The sequence below is a fragment of the Argiope bruennichi genome, chromosome 2 (genome assembly GCF_947563725.1).
Source record: "Argiope bruennichi chromosome 2, qqArgBrue1.1, whole genome shotgun sequence".
In the NCBI taxonomy this organism is placed as follows: domain Eukaryota; kingdom Metazoa; phylum Arthropoda; class Arachnida; order Araneae; family Araneidae; genus Argiope; species Argiope bruennichi.
Genome location: NC_079152.1, coordinates 107,504,162 through 107,522,372, shown reverse-complemented (window position 1 = coordinate 107,522,372; position 18,211 = coordinate 107,504,162). Strand labels below are relative to the sequence as shown.

Below are 18,211 nucleotides of genomic sequence, written 5' to 3'. Positions count from 1 at the left end.
TCAGATGCTTCGTGTGGTATATATATATATATATATATATATATATATATATATATATATATATATATATATATATATATATATATATATATATATATATATATATATATATATATATATATATATATATATATATATATATATATATATATATACAGGGTGTTTATTTAGTCCCGGACACATTTTGATGTTTAATAACTCATAAAATAATAAAGATATATTAAAATTAATAACATAAATGGTTAGATAGACTCAAAAAGTTTCATGACCCATGTCAATGAACTTCCACGTGTGCCCCCTTCGTCGCACGGAGAATATCAAGTCGATAGTGAATTTCACGCCAAGTAGCTGCAAGCATGTCGGCATCCACAGAGCCTATTGCGGTTGTAATTCTGGCTTTTAGGTCATCAATGTTCGACACTCTCCTCCTGAAAACGTTGTCTTTTACAAACCCCCAAAGGAAAAAGTCCAGCGGCGTTATGTCAGGTGATATGGGTGACCAAGGAATTGGACCTCCTCGCCCAATCCATATTCCTGGAAAATGGTCATTCAAAGAAGTACGAACGATGGTACCCCAATGTGGTGGCGCACCATCTTTTTGAAAAAAGACATGTGGCTGAAACTCTTCTAGTTGTGGAAATACGAAGTTTTCCAACATGTCTAAGTATACGACCGATGAGACCGTCTTTTCTGTAAAAAAGAAAGGCCCAATGACTCGGTCGTGCATTAGTCCGCACCACACATTAACCTTTGGGAAATCCCTTTGTGCCTCACGGTATTCATGGGGGTTTTCAGATCCCCATATGCGCACATTATGGCGATTAACAATGCCAGAAACATGAAAGGATGCTTCATCGGAGAACATTATGCGCTTCAGAAAATCAGCATCATCTTCTATCCTCCTTAGCATATCTGTTGCAAAGGCCATCCTCCTAGGCCTATTGTTCGGTTCCAAAACTTGAAGAATTTGAACTTTGTATGCATACAGTCTTAATTTTTTCTTAATAACTTTGTACACCGTCGAAATTGGCATATCCAATTCTGTTGCCGCTGATCTCACAGATATTCTAGGATTGTGTAAAAATGTCTCTCTGACACGCTCAACATCAAAATCACTTGTACAAGGACATCCGGAACGTTTCTTATCTGCGATACTTCCAATTTCTAGAAAATTCTTTTTCCACCGCAAGATGCTGTTTTTGGATGGAGGATCTTTTTGGTAAATTCTTCTGAAATTTCTCTGTGCTTGCACTATCGATTTCGTTTCTATGAACCACCATAAAATCTGTGCTTTCTCTTGTGTTGTATGCATTCTCCTTAATATCCGCTCGAATAAAACATCACATACAAAAGTACTGCGTAGAACAAACCCATCAAAAGTAAACATAACGTTGCAATAGTTTTCAGAAACAAAAGAGAGAAAAATGCAATTAATAAGCAGACGATATTTAGAAAAGTACAGATATTTAGACTGGAAAATGAAATTATCTGAAATTAACCACACGCGCAGACGATATTTACAAGAGTAAAAATATTCAAACCTGAAAAGGAAAATATATGAGTTATTCCATTAACAAATGCCATAAGTTTGTTTATATATTCATTATTTTATGAGTTATTAAACATCAAAATGGGTCCGGGACTTTATAAACACCCTGTATATATATATATATATATATATATATATATATATATATATATATATATATATATATACAGATACATTTATATTTCAAAATAGTCGATGAATGTTTTTCAAAACTCAATTTGATATAATTAATATTATTAAAGCTGAATTGAATTGAATTTTTTTTAAGAAATTCAGTTACAGACCTGTACCATAAAAACGAATCTTATTGTAGACTGCAGGAGCAATAATTACTTTTACGAGGGGGAAAAATAAAGTGAAGTAAAATGACGCTAAAAGAAAAAAAGAAATGAATTGTTAAATTCTGATAATTTTACTATGCATGATGGTAATTAATTAAAGTTTCACTGTAGTAATTCAATAAATCTTAAATTTTACAAACAATCTAGATGATATGGGAAAGTATGATACAATGTTTGTAACGTTTCGAAAAAAAACACCCGTACAATTAATGTCATTAATGAATTAAAGAACAAATAACAATAAACCCAATACTTATGCATTTACAGATATATGAATGAAATCTATTGATATAGTCAACCAGTTAAAGCATTTTCTGCTTCATTTTATATATATATATATTATTTTATAATCTTTTTTATTAAATGAGTCGACTGAGAAAAAAAATATTTGCATTACCAGTTAATTAGTTTTTGGACATCGATAATTTGGCACAGTTATATACACTTTTCTATATATTTTTGTGCATTTCAAGGTAGGTTTGACCAAAGTTGATATAATAAACAAAACAGAGGGAGTGATATCTTCAAAGCTTTCTCGCACACTATCTAATAAACGTATTAGTGCAACTGTGTTTATAATTGGTATTTTACCTTGCGATTTTTTGGCTGTAAATCACAGGGATGTGGCTAATATACAACATAAAAAAATCAATTTTTGTTTTGGAAATTTTTCTTTCGATGATTGTAAGCAAAACTATAATATTTCTCACTAGAAAAAAATTTCATTTATTACATTTTCATTACATTTTTTTTTTACATTTTCATTACAAAAATGTCATTAGAAAGAGCAGACCGACATACAATCAGCCCTTAATGGATTTCGTTCTATATTTGTCAAATATCAACACTTTAGATGTTAATACTAGTACCAAATTTGATGTATCTAGATCTCTTCGTTTTACGGTTATTCTGTTAACTTATATTTAGACCGTTGAACAGACATATTTCCTCTAAATGGGCTTCATTCAAGGTTTGAGAGAAATATGCAAATTTGGTGAAAAGACCATATACCAAATTTTATAATGATTAACTTAAAAGGGTTTTAAATTATTGTATTTACAGACATATACAATAATTCTCTTTTTTTTTGTATGTGTGTTTGGGCAGCTTCATTTTGTCAAAATCTAGAATTGAATTTTTTTATGCTTGCAATATTTTCAATTTGTATATGTCATATACGAAAAAGTAAAAAAAAAAAAATATTTTCAATATTTTCAAATATTTTTAAAAATATTTCAGTAGAAATAAGGATAAACTCCACAAATATTTAATTAAAATAAAATAAAATAACAATTTAAAGCCCAAATATCTAAATAAGTTTAGATAATGAAGAAGTTTAATTTAATTTGAAGCAGATATACATCTTCATTAATTAAACACAATGCCAAATTTCATGACTGGAATAAGTTACATCAGTTTTATGTTTTATAATATATTACATTTTAAATAATTTTATCATTAAAATAGTAAAAATTCGGATCATTATAATTTATTGCTTAATTGTAGAGAATTAAAGTGATTTATAACTTACCATTAATGTCAAATACGACTTTCAGTTTTTCTGGATAGTTGTCTTGAAACAAACTTACTACAAACTTCGCGAGTTCTATAGCTAGTAAAACAGAAATTACATTCATTTTTTTTTAGACAATTCAGTATTTTCTTTTTTCATTGATTTTTTTTAATCATTATGTAGTTTTTATTCACACCACAATAAAAATATAAAAAAAAGAATAAAATAAAACAGAATATACATACGATTTGTCCTAAAATCTCATTTAATAACTTTTGCAAAAAATGCTACAAATACAGAATAAACAATTCTTGGATTAAATAAAAAATAATAATAAAAATAACATAAAGTGACATTTTCTATAGCCTCAAAATCAAACAACTTATAATCTGAATTGTTTATTTATTTAAATGGAAATTTACTAATCTAAGAATCTCTATAGTAAAACGAAAAAAGAGCCTTATAAATATGTTTCATAAAAATTTTCGTGATGCAATTGACTGACTATGAGCAAAGGAATGTGAACAATTTCACCAAGACAAAATGACAAATGAATTTGTAAACAGTATTTATTCGAAAAAATAGAACAAAAGAAGTTTTTTTTTAATGGAACAAAATAAATTTTCTTTATATCTTTCAGTTTAGTTTAGTTGTATTAACGCCCCGTTTTAAAGCGATACTAGGGCTATTTTGGGACAGACCACGATCAGATGACGAGAACGGCACCTGAGTTGGCACCCTCCTTTCCAAACTGCAACACTACACCATTGGGAGGATGTTTGGCTCCAACAGATTTAACATGCACCAGATCCACTTACACGACGGTTCTTCGGTGGCGATTTGAACCTGAGTACCCTCCGGTTCCGAAGCCGAGACCTTGCAACCAGGCCACCATGGCCTTGATTTTTCATTGTCTTATGTTTTCGGCTTGCTTTTGTAATGTAAACTTCTCTAATACTTTGTATGCTAAATTTTTAATCATTTAGCAAATTAGATCTGATCTGTTTGGGTCCCTGTTTTTAGATCACATTAGATAATTTAAGTTAATATAGGTTAACAAAAGAATTATGATGAATTCTAGAAATGAACTAAACTGCTTTAAAGAAAAGGATTTGTAATTTAACATTCATAACCTAAGCATAGCCATATGGATCTTTTCCCTGAAAATATGGCAATACAAGGGGAGAATAAGACAATGACTCAGAATTTATAAAATAGAAAGACCAATACTTGGGAGTATAAGATACTTATCCGATTACATATTGTTAGAATTTGTAAATAAGTTGCATAAACGATCAAAACTGCCAAATAGAAAAGCTCTCGAAATGCAAGAAATCACTTTTTATTTGATTTTTATTATTATTCTAATATGTAGTTTTCTATTAAACTATTGCAGATTGAATTTATAAAAATGTTGCTAGAGTTGTTTTTTTTTCTATCAGTAAAATTGTATAACATAGTTTATTAAAGAAAAGAATTCTTAGTTTAAAGAAAACATTTTAAATTTAATTTGATGAGCTAATTTAATTAAAATATCTTATCTTACAAAAAAGTGGCAAAGCATAGTAATTATTTTGATTTTATTTCATAAAATATGTTTAAAATCAATTTAAAAAAATTCAGAACCAAAATCCCTGCTGAACTGGGATCATGATTAGCTTGGTATCTTAGCATTGATTCTATAGTTTCAAACGTATATTATAAAAGTCAGTTTTATATTGAAATGAAAGATTCCCTATCAAAATTATTCAATAAATGATCAAAACTGACTAAGAATATTCAATAGAACTGCAAAACCTTTTAGAGAAAAGGGAGATTATGATTTGGCTTACTTTATGAAATAAACAATTATATGAGTAGATTTAAATCTTTCCGAATTTTTCAATTCCTTAGAAACATTTTCAATGAAATTTTTTAAATAAAAGGAAAAAAATAAATATCAATTAACAATTGATTGAGACATACTTTCAGAGAGAAAAATTGCATTATGTACTTACATTTTTTATTCGTAGCTTTGGCAAATGTCATCTTGCCATAGTCAAATATTTGCACCATAGTTGTAACTGCCTTCCCTTGCTGTGAAGGAAAAAAAAAATGAATATTTTTCTTACTTAAACTTTAGATGTTTTTATCTGTTTTTTTTTTTTTTTTTTTTTTTTGTTTTTTTTTTGTTTCTTTTTTTGTAGTTTCTACCAGATAAACTTATTAACATTTAATGAAGAATAATTATTAAGTAGAAAATTATATTCTTCTTTTTATCCATTTTCTAATAATTAGAAATTGTAACTTCTTATTGCTTGCTTAATTAATATATGTTACGTTAAAAGATAAAAATCAAATATTATGTTAATTTATGTAAAATAATTTCTACACCAAAAAGAAACTAATATTTTTTCAGATTTTTAAAAATTACTTAGTTAAATTTGAGAATTTGTCTTCAAAAAAAAATTATAATTTTGTCCTAATTTTCTTAAAATCCAAAATGAAAGAAGGATTCATATTTGTGTTCCATGATCTGAAATATCCCTAAAAAATTTTTATAGATCATGTATTCAATTTCCAAATTTTTCAATTGTCAACACGATTTACAGAATATTGAAATAAGTGAGAATGTTAAACTGATTAAATTGATGAAAATATAAGTAAAAGTTCAAATCATAAACGATAAAGCGACAATCGTTCCCATTCACTTCGCAATGTAACATAAAAAAAAATTATATATAAAGAACTGACTGTTTTCTAGCTGTACAAATATTCAAATATTTCTTGTCAAGGATTTTATAATTATCTTTTAAACTACTACATGTTAAATTATTCTCATTAAGTCTGTTCAACTATTATGTTATCTATATAAGACTAGTTAAGTCAACTTCATAAATATGGTAAAATATCTCAAGATTTCAAATCATGTTTTAAAAATAGGTATTATTAGTAACAACCAACTATCTTTAACCTTAATGATCACAATGTCCCGTGTCGGCATCAATAGTAATAACTGTTAGTTCAGTCATATATTCCAACATTTCATAATAAGATAAAAATTATCTGAAAAAGCCATTTAAGTTGTATCGAAAGTACTAATTTTTATGAAGTGTGTATTTTAAATAATATTTCATTATCGTTTTTGAAAAAAAAAACTAATAGGAGTATGTAAATGCATTAGGTTTTGTTGATTGAACTCTCTTTTTTATCTTACGGTGTTTTGTGTAGTATATATGAAATACACAGCAAAAGTCTCTTTCAAACATCAGTCTAAGATATGAGAAGTAATCTAAGCCAGCGATTCTCAACCTGTGGGACGCGCCACCCTAGGGGGGCGCGGGCACACTAGAAGGGGGGTGCGAGAATATCCAAGAGAAAATATTATTTTAAAAACAATTGATTAATTGACTGAAAAAAAAGCACACATACACATAAAAAACAAAATACATTTCGACATATTTAATAACTTATTAAAGTAAAACAATTTACTAAATCAAAACTTACTTAGTCAAATATATTAAATTAAAAAAATAATAATAACTATTAGTGACTTCCTTGGGCCTGTCTTGCAGAGCAAAGTTTTTCGACAGAAGGCTTAATGTTAGAAATAGTCACTCTCGGACCTTTTTCTGTATTTAGCCGAGATCTATATTCTGTCTTCAAAGAAGCCACAGCAGAAAATCCAGTTTCACAAAGATAGGGTGGTAAAAATGGTAATAGAATGCGAAATACACTTGTTTTTAGTGCAGAAAACTCATCCTCTACTCCTGCTCAAAATTCAAATAGTGATTTATTACTAAATTGTCTTTTAGTTTCGCCACTTATCGTGAAGTCTAAGAATTTTTCTTCCTCATCAATTGAGAGTCCTTCGGTAGTCTTATGAAATGCATCCCTAAACCACTTGTAACTTGCTATCAGTTTGCCGTCAGCAAGAAAATACTTTTTAAAATTCTTTGGCAACATGGCTATATAATTTTCAATGGTTACAAAAACAACTTTTACATGTTCGTCATCAGCCTTGTAAGTTTTAATACAATCATCCACATTTTCAAACATTGTTAGGTTTTTTTGCTTTAAATTTCTGCTCCACAATTCATATAATTATTATTTTCTACAAAAATCATTAACTTTATCACTCGCATCCAACATAAGTGTATTTGCTCCTTGGAGTTGAAAATTCAAGTTATTTAATTTCTCGAATATGTCGACCAAGTAGCTCAATTTCATCACAAATAAACTATCGTCAAAATTTTCGGCCTCCGGTCTGATTTCTTCTTCTAGGAAAATGGAGATTTCTTCTCTTAATTCATAAACCCGTTGCAAAAATTTCTCACGTGATGATCATCTTGCCTCGCAATAAAATCGTAACGCTGAATGTACTGAACCCATGTCTTTACAAAGGGCGGAAAAGATTCTTGATTTCAGGGATCTCATTTTTATATAATTTACTACGGTTACAACCGTAGTTAACACAGTATTCAGACCAGGGCTCATTTCTTTCAAAGCCAAAGCTTCTCTGTGGATCATGCAATGTGTCTAGACGCATTGGGGACGGTTTTTGTTTGACAAGTGCTTGTATACCTTGGAATCTTCTGGATATTGAACGAGCACCATCGGTGCATATTCCGACGCAATTTTTCCATTCTATGTTTGCCTCGTTCATAAAATCCTTTAAAATAGCAAATAATGCGAGGGCCGTTGTTTTGAGTTCTATTGGTTTGCAGAAAAGTAGTAGTTCTACTACTAACATATTATCACAAAATCGAACATAGGCAATTAAATGAGCATCTTTATTACTATCTGTTGCTTCATCAAGCTGTAGGGAAAACAATTTGTCACGCAACTTCGATAAAAGCTGACGCTGTACATCTTCAGCTATATCACCAATTGGCGAGCAACAGTATCATTTGAAAGAGGTATGGACTACAATTGTTTTGAAAAATGATCTCCAAATAAAGTTTCTACAATCTTATTTGCTGCTGGCAAAATAAGCTCTTCACCAATGGTGTGAAGTTTTTTACACCTGGCTTTTTTATATGAAACCTTGTAAGATGCAATTAAAGCTTTTTTATTCACAGACAAAGTTTCTTTAAAAAATGATTTTTGCTTTTTATATGATTTTAATTTTTATTCGAAGAATTCTCTGGGTTTGTTGACGTACTCACTATAAAGCGTTTCCAAATGTCGTTTAAGTTTATTAGGTTTCATGCTGTCTGCGTCCAACATTTTTGAGCAAATGATACACAGGGGCCTTTCTTCTACATTTACTTCAGTACTGGTAAACCCAAAATTTAAGTATTCTTGAGAATATTTTCTTGATTTTCTTTTCGTAACCACGCTCGTCCGTGTACTCGTTGATGATGGACTATCGTCTATAACTCGGTTACTTTCGCTTAAAAATTTATCCACGAGTCTGCATAAATCCGCTGCCGTGAATATTTAATGGGGTGAATTGCAATTTACACGAAAACATGTATAACATACACATTCACGATAGATTCGATAGCTATAGAAGAAACGACTCCAATGAGACTGGCTGGAATTGAAACTTGCGTTATCGAACATTTTCATTCTTCCTATGAGAAAATATTTGCTCTGCGCATGCTCGAGACTACATCGATCGTGTCAATTCCATTCCACAAACATTTCTTATTTTTTTTCTCTTTTGTTTAGTTATGCTTCTGTTTTATTTCTTTTATTATTCGAAAAAAATGTATTCCCATTTTCTAAATTTAGCTCACCACATCTAGGTTAACTTTCATTAAAGAATTTTTCTACTTTCATATTCTTTTAACGTTATCTACTTGTTTGGCTTTCATTTCAAATATAATATTTAAATTTTTCCCGCTTTCATTCGCTTCATCTGTTTACCGCCCGCTTGACAAAATGACAGATGTGGTTTCTCGCCAACGTTGGCGCGCGTTTACTCTTGTATTGACAGTTAGTCAATAATAATTTAAAAACCGAATCTAAAATACTCAATATACTTTACCGTTGTATGCATTTTATTGTAGGCGGGGGGCGCGATGAAAATTATGATTGAAAACTGGGCCACGAATTCTGAAAGGTTAAGAAACGCTGATCTAAGCTAAATGTGCATTTTATCGCCACAACAAACTTTGCAAATGAAACCATTAAAATCTATGCATGTTTATAGATGAGAAAAACATTTCACTATAAGGGCCTTAAATAAAGGTTTTTTTTTTTTTTTTTTTTTTTTTTTTTTTTAGCATCAAAGAAGGTGAAGAGTTTTTATAAATTTGCCCACCTTATTTAATAAAGCATTGTAATTGGAAGTATTTTTCTAAATGAAATATTTTTAAAAACTAAATGAGCATTCCTTTTTTGGGGAAGAGGCCTGAATAATAGTTAAAATGAACAATAACAAGATATATATATATATATATATATATATATATATATATATATATATATATATATATATATATATATATATATATATATATATATATATATATATATATATATATTATTAATAGTCAACGTATTATAATTATTTATTTTAACGTAGAAGTTTAAGAATCGACTATAAAAACTCCTAGCTCTTCACTTTTGAAATAGAATTCATAATTTTTTTAAGAAAATAATATTTCCGCCCCTTGAAATAGCTGTTCTATATTTTTGAAAAGTAGAAATTTATTTTAATAAGTCATATTGTTGTTTCAAATTGGTTTTTACATGTGCTTTATCAAATTTAAGCAATTATTGGGACTGCGCATTTTTATAAATTTTGAATAAAATATATTTCAATTATATAATAATAAAAAAATATCGCTCATTAGCAAAAATGGGAATTATTATTCTTAAGAAATGATTTTTTTGAAATGATTTTTTTTAAATTTATATATATATATATATAAAACACATTTATATTTTGATGTTCTGAATTTATTTGCAAACACTATAATGCCTGAAAATTCAGCTTAATTGTTAAAAAGAATGTGAGAGATTGGAATATTTACTATGAAATCCTAAATTCTTGTAGAGTAGAAAATAATTAAAAAGTCGAAATAAATATTATACATGAATGCAATTTTTATCGCATTTCTTGTTATTTTCTCATATACACTATAAAATAAATTTATCCGTTTCTGCCAGTAATTTGTGGAAATGGATTTTATTTCATTTCTGGATTTGAATTTTTGTCATAATGATTTCATATCAATTTCCCAGCTTAGTATCCAGATCCGTTCAAATACCATCAAAATGTCAACGTTTTGAATTCACAACACATAAATATAATTCAATTAAATAGAAACTTAATTTAATAGCCGTAGAGAAATTTATCTTGATATTGCTTTACTTAACAGTGGTTCAAAGAACAACTTGGTTTCTAAAAAATATACGGGATGCTAGTTACTATCGCCGCGTCTTTTACTGAAATCTCTAAAAATGTCTTAGAATCTCCAATTTTAATTTAAATATTATCAATTTAGAAATAAAACTGAAAATATAATTAAAATGTTAAGAAATAATTGTGCAGAAATGATAGATATGTCAACGAAAATTTAATTGTTTTTAAATTTTAAGATGGTTTAAAAATAATTTTTATGCACAATACGTTTTAAAATTATAATGAAAAAAACAAATTCGTATAATTCCACGATAATCTTTTTTGGGGTTTTGTAAAATTTTTAATATTTCAATTAATTTCTCTAGCTACTAAGTTAATTAGAGTCAAACTCACTTTGATTATATCGAGAAATGTAAAATGTTTAAATAAGCAAACATGTATTCGATTTTATACATAGAGTTTACGGTCTTAAGGACTTTGAAGAGAAAGAGTCTTAAGACTTTGAAAGAAAGTCTATTGGACTGCTTCAAGGAAATTTGAAATAGAAATGATATTTCTAACAGTCATGATATTGGATGATATGATTTCCAGCAAATCATTAAGAAAGAAAAGATTACTGGAAGAACCAATTCCTGGAAGAAGGAATTCCTTTTTTTAGAAATTACTCCAGAAATTATGGCTTGAAAGATTTTGGGCACAGAGAATAGCGTTGTGATATCTAATGAAGAATCTCTGAAAAATTTCACAACGTCAGGGGAAAAAATTCAAGAGATCAGTCTGGCTCTTGTAAGTGACTAGAAGAGCAATATGTTTCCATAATACCTTCTGTAATTATATTCCTTCTTAGTACCTCTTAATACCTCTGAAAATAAATTGCAAACAGAGCGGGAATATTGACATATGGCCTGATAATATTAACCTTAGATTTAGGCTTAAGGCTGCTATTTATTCTTTCTAATGTTTCTGGAGGCAGAAATTTTTGAATAAGTTTCAAATGTTCCTAGATTTATGAAACAAGAAATTATTTTATGGAACAGCAAACATATCATTCATAAGTGAGGTTACTGCCATCAAAGAAATTGCTCTTAGTACTATAAATAAAACGTTTAAATTCTGCGAATTATTAAATAAATATTTTGGCCACTAACTTAAATTTGATCAACAATGGTATTAAACAGAATGTTATACCTCACATTCTGACTGCGATAGCCTATATATTCTAAAGTACAACAGTAAGCTTCTACAATATCACAATTAACCAAACTGAAATTGTAATTTATGCTTGAAACTAATATCTTTAATCCTTCTGAATCTCAATGGGCTAGATCCTTACAACAAGGAAGATGAAAAAATTATGATCATGTGTATACTGTAGGAAATTAAATCCACATATTGTACTAGATAGGCGTCCAATTAGAAGAACTGATGGTTTCTATTATACATCGAAGGATAAAAATACATTCAAAAATCGATCTTGTGATGCTACCGAATCCAAACTGTAGAGATTGCTAAAGAAAGAATGTCCCAATCCTAACTTTTGGACTTAACGAATTTAATATCATGAAGTTAAGCTTGAGAACATTCCTACTGATTTTAAATGCTTTATAACGATGTAGTACGAGGATTGTATTTTGTTTATTAATATTTGCATGATGTGCTGATAGCATTCTCTATAAAAGAAAAGATGTCTTTCATTGGTTGATTCATTTTCGAAACATCGGTCATTTCATTTTCGAAGGATTGCACTAATTTGTTTCAGATGTGCATTTATTTTCTTTAAATAAATATTATATTTTTTGGGGAAGTTTTTATGGAATGATTGCCTGACGCATTCATTGCAATTCACAAAAACCACGATTTAACAGATAAAAATGTTTTGAAATGAACTCTGATTGAAAGATTTATATAAAAATTGCTTTAAATGGCGTCGTTTGTATATTGAGTATATGTGATGTAAAGAAAAATGTTTTTTTTTTTTTTGTAAATAAATATATGTGTTTTGAAGAAAAAGGTTTTTTGTAAATTATAGGCGCTGCATGAAGCAACGTTTGTGTAGCTGAGACGTTGCTATGTGACATCGTTATGTTCTAGATTTAAATAGAGTGAAGCAATCACGAGTGTATGTTCGGCAATTGTTATGAATTAATATACTTTAATTTACTAGTTGAAGATAGAATTATTTCCAACAGCGCTCGGCACCTATTAGATGCAGCTCACAGAATTTAGATTTGCTTTTTTCTTTACATAACTGTGGTACATTCGGCGGGACCGGATTGTTGCGTTGGAAGTGAAACTGAAACCGTAACCTTTTCAACTCTGAATTACTGGATTTTGAACAATTGCATTTTGAATTCTTTGAACAGTTTAATGGATGTGAGTACGTTGAAAGCTCAAAGAAAAGGACTGAGAACAGCATTTTTTCTTAGCTTAAAAAAGATTTAAACCGAACTTATGAAAGAACAGATGAATTTGAATCTACTTTCGAATTTGAAAGTACAGAAAGCGGATAAATTTTAGAAACTCGACACTTGTCAGAATAAAGTTTCTGAATAATTCTTGGAAACTAAAGATATATATATATATATATATATATATATATATATATATATATATATATATATATATATATATATATATATATATATATATATATATATATATATATATATATATATATATATATATATATATATATATATATATATATATATATATAATAAGGTAATTAAATTAACCTTGTTATATTTCAGCAAATAAGGGTTATAATATTAATTTTCGATTATTAAGCTAGTTACTTCTTAAAGACATCCAAAAGAATGATTATGCTTTTAATTATGTAAATATAATAATTATAATTATATACATTTATTCATAGAGGTATATAAAATTTTCTCATAATTATATATGATAATTCTTATAAATATATATCCTTTCAAATTTCTATTCCTATAAGAATCAGCAAGATATGCGATAAATCATAGCTTAAAAAATGCTATAATAATGGAAAGAAAAGATATGAATGAATATTATGAGTGATGTTCAACAATTTCCTTTTCAAGTCTGTTATACGCTAGTATTCAATATACAAGGCTCTATTAAATGTTCATTCATATCTTTAATTTCCATTATTGCAACACGTTGGCAAACAAACAAACAAAAAAAACATTTATATAACTAAGTTGCTGGTGAAGCATGGAAGAAAACTTATTTAACATTTATCAGTTAATGAAATGTAACACATTTTTGTATGCTTGTAAAATAAAGCGGTGTATCATTGCATGTCTATTTGTCAGTAATAGATAATGATGATAGGAATAGTATTATTGATGAAGAAATGCTGGAATAAAGCACAAAAGAACTAATCAACTAATTTTGTTCTCTCTGAAGGTAAGATAATTTTAACTCCAAAACTGGCATTTTTAATAAATAAAAGACTGGCAGTTTTAATAAATTAATGTATATTTTTTGATCACACTAAAACTTTTTCCATTTTGATGATTTCATCATAATGGGGAATCCAACTTATCTGCAATTTAAAGGAAACTTTCAATGCTCTTGAATATTCCATTGCAGAAAATAGTCATTATTCTTCTAAAAATTTTGGCATTAAAAATTCTGTTTTGAATGAAATAGCAATCAATTGCAGCTTTACAGACGTACATAGAATACCGAAATCTTATACATCTAAATATTGAAGCAACCGCTTAACAAAAAATTTCAAACATCTCCTGATGATATATTAACCAAAATTTGTACTCCGGGTATTTTTTCCATGGGAAATCCATTTATAACATCAAAAACGTGTGTTTCTATTGGAAATTTCAAAGTTTGTACAATATTAAATGTGTAGATAACCCCCTGAGAAAATTTTAAGTACTGCATCTTTTAGTATTCCTTACTACCTTTAAAATGACAATTTTAGTTTTTCATATAGATTTATAGATTGAAAATAAATCTAGGTGATTCTTTTTGTTCGCATCTATACATTAAATATTATAACAAACATTGCACTGTTTGAAAAATTGTAATATCATTATTAGCACAAATTGCATTACAACATTCACCATCTTACTAAAAATAATTAGTGTACTCTTTTCAATGAATGTTACAGATTTTGATAGAAGAAATAAAAAGAAGAAAATGAGATACCTTTACACTTTGTTCCTTCATATCTTCAATGAGTTTTTCGATAACAAGTATTACGTACTTGAAAAGGTCTATTTTCCTAGCAGACCTTAAAATTCCTGTAATAAGGCAAAAAAAAAATCTGATTATTTTGAAGATTTGTTACATTTAGATAATGTTGAAAATAATTATCTACTGATTTCTGGAAGTGAAAGAAGGCTATGAATTTATTAACACCACAAAAATTTGATTAATTGTTTTACAATACAAATAAATTTTTTGAGTTTAGTAATTTAAACTCAAAAATTTCATTTGTATTGTATCCATTCACTTCTAGTGATTAGCAAATTCTGTAAGAATGCATGAAATTTGCTTATTCATATTAGAGAAGATTAATAATTTCTTTTAAAATCAAAATTGTGAAGAACCCTTTTGGTCTTTGCTATAATCTGAACTAGATTTCTGTGTGAATTATAACAACTCTTATTTTTATGCATTGTAAATTTCTGCTTCAATATTATTACTGCTAATATTTTCAATATTGCCAAGATATTTTAAGAAATGAAAGGAGAGCCTATCACAATTAGGTTTATTGTATTATTACGTTTACGTTTATTGTATTATTACGTTTACGTTTATTGTATTATTACGTTTACGTTTATTGTATTATTACGTTTACGTTTATTGTATTTCATACCTTAAACTGAAGTCTTGTTTTTTCTTTTGCATTTTCCTACCACACTATGCTTCTTTGCGATATAGGCCGTTTTCTAGCATCCAAAGTCCGTATTTTGAGTCTCAAAATCATGATTCTAAGTTTCCTGATGACGAATGAACACTTTGTGTATATAGATACGCAAATGTATTTAAAAATAAATTAAGATTTCTTTTGATAAAAAAAGAGTGCTTAGAAACAGAAAAATAAATAACCATTTATATAATTCATGATAGAAGTGATTTTATGCATGCATCTTGAAAGCAATGGAAATTTTTCTCATTAAAACATAATATAAATTATTTTTTCCAAAAAAAAATAATCTTTGTTATTTTTGCTAATATAATGATGTTTTTCCAGAAGTGCTCCCTTTATATTTGATAAATACCTTCTATAAATAACGGAACATTTATCCAATTTATTTGAATTAGTTTTTATATTTAATAGAATGTACAAATTAAGCAAGAAAATGAAAAAAAATGTAAAGCAATTAACTCCTTTAATAGACATTGGAATTAGCATTTATAAATTTACATTGACCTTTGAAAAACGATTTTTTTTCGAAGTATTTCAGCCCACCTTCTAACAATGTAGCAGCGATGTTCTTGATTTAGAAACCCAAGTTCCGAATTATTTTTTGAAAAGTTGAGATATTTGCCAGAATACCAGGAGTCTCAAAATTACTGGCACAGAAAAAAAAGAATTACAATCATTTTACATTATTATTACATACATTTTGTGAAAACTAATGTATTACTTTTATTTACTGATTTCATATTCTAAAACATTACAATGGTCTATAAATAGGGTTCAAAACTTGAATAAGAAAAGCAAGAACTAACTGATAATTAACTGAACCTTTCAGCGCTCTTCGAATCATTCTTATGCTAAAACATCTGAACTAACTCTCATTTTCTTTTTGTAAATCTATAGATTGTAAAAGTCTTTTTAAATTAGTATTTTAAAATTTAGTAATTTGGAAAACTTTAATACACACCTTCAACCATTAATGTATTATTACTTGCTAAAAATATAGAAAAATGATGCATACTGGAATTTCAACACTAATGAGCTATAACAAAATCTAATAATTTTGCAAGCCTAACTTCAATCTTTTACTGGTTTCAAAACGTTTACAATTAATTAAAGGAAGAGAAATGAATGATTCTGATTCAAACTTTTTAAAAATGCATTAGAATTCCATAATTGAAATTAATTAAAATTATTTAATAAATCTAACTGTAGGTATTAAACGAAACTGTGAATGACTAGTTCATAATGGCATGATGAGCAAAACAAAATGTTTTATGACACCTCAGTAGTTAATTATTTCAGGCCCTTATTCATTCATTCACCATTAAATTTCATTCTCCTCTCGTAATTTTTGAGTCCCACCAATCCCAGTAACATTTGCTTCCCATAGATTAATCTGAATGTTGAATCATCATTCTCCCGATATATTTTGTTTCTGATTCATATAAAATTTAATATATTAGAATATTTTTAGGGCTGAATTTGCAATCCTAGTTTAAACTTTTATTAAGGACATAATAAATTGTTATTTTAAGAAAAAGAAAGAGTTACAAATTATTTATTATTTTTTATCTATTTTTTATTAAAAAAATGAATTTCGAATCAAATACTGTTGTCTTTAAATTATTAAATTCAGTACAATTGTGAAGAAGAGAAAATTCAACTTTCTGACAAACTATAAAAAAAAAATCATCAAATACCGTTTACATCACAATTCATATCAGCGTATATTACAGGACTTCCTTCCCTATCGTGTCCAATAAAGGTAAATGGAAGGCATTTCACCAATACCTATAAAAGAAAATGAACATTAAAAAAATCAGAAGATTGAGAAATTCTTCAGAAATTTTACAATGTCAGATATTAGAAACAGGAAGAATTCATATTGCATATTACTTAGCAGAGTCATTTAAAGAAAGGATTTTATGGAGACTAAAGAATTTTGCAAATTTCGTAATACTTTAATTTTAAAAGAATTATTTGTATTTGAAAGGATTATTCATGAGTACACAATCATGCGTCGGAGAGTTCCTAAGCGATATCATTTTTTCCAAATAAATTATAGAAATTAACAAGTCTTAAATATAGGTACCATCATAATTATTCCTTGTGTCCTCAAATGCTATAGGATCTATGGACACATACGGAGCATGTGTATTTGGCTTTTGATCACAAAAACGGTCTATATTAGAGAGAATATTTTAAAATAATACGAAACTACACTCATGTCCAAAATTAAGGTCACAAACATAAAATCTGCGAAAAATGAAAAACTATTCACTGTATTGCCACGAAATTTGGCACAGAGGTACACTACAATGGAAGAAAGAACATAGACACATAACAGCAGAGAAAAGATTTTAATTGGGAATTAAGAAACCGGATATATCAAAAAGTGTTACATTATGAATCAGAGAAAAAGCATTTATCTCGGGAAAAGCCTATCTAATATGGAATGTGATCACCGTGCACTACTATACTGGCTTCACAACGAGCTTTCATACTGTTTATGAGGATGTCAATAAATGCTTGGAGCAACAAAGCCCATTCTTCCAAAAGCGCGGCTTTTAACTCTTGGAGGGTATTAGTAGGGGGGGTTACACTGTGCAATGGCTCTTTCGAGACCATCCCAAATATG

General features: G+C 28.2%; 1 protein-coding gene across 3 annotated transcripts in view; it reads right to left on the bottom strand.

The window, feature by feature from the left end:
* LOC129962035 (SEC14-like protein 2) overlaps positions 1 to 18,211 on the bottom strand; it is a 43,776-nt gene that overhangs the window by 5,523 nt on the left and 20,042 nt on the right. For 2 of the 3 annotated variants that reach the window (XM_056075716.1, XM_056075717.1), the window contains exons 6-10: positions 17,274 to 17,364; positions 14,850 to 14,944; positions 5,401 to 5,479; positions 3,422 to 3,502; positions 1,834 to 1,920 (exon numbers count right to left, since the gene is read on the bottom strand). In XM_056075716.1, the coding sequence (XP_055931691.1) occupies positions 1,834 to 1,920; positions 3,422 to 3,502; positions 5,401 to 5,479; positions 14,850 to 14,944; positions 17,274 to 17,364 (433 nt within the window). The remainder of the gene's footprint in view (positions 1 to 1,833; positions 1,921 to 3,421; positions 3,503 to 5,400; positions 5,480 to 14,849; positions 14,945 to 17,273; positions 17,365 to 18,211) is intronic. The other variant, XM_056075718.1, reaches the window with a different exon arrangement.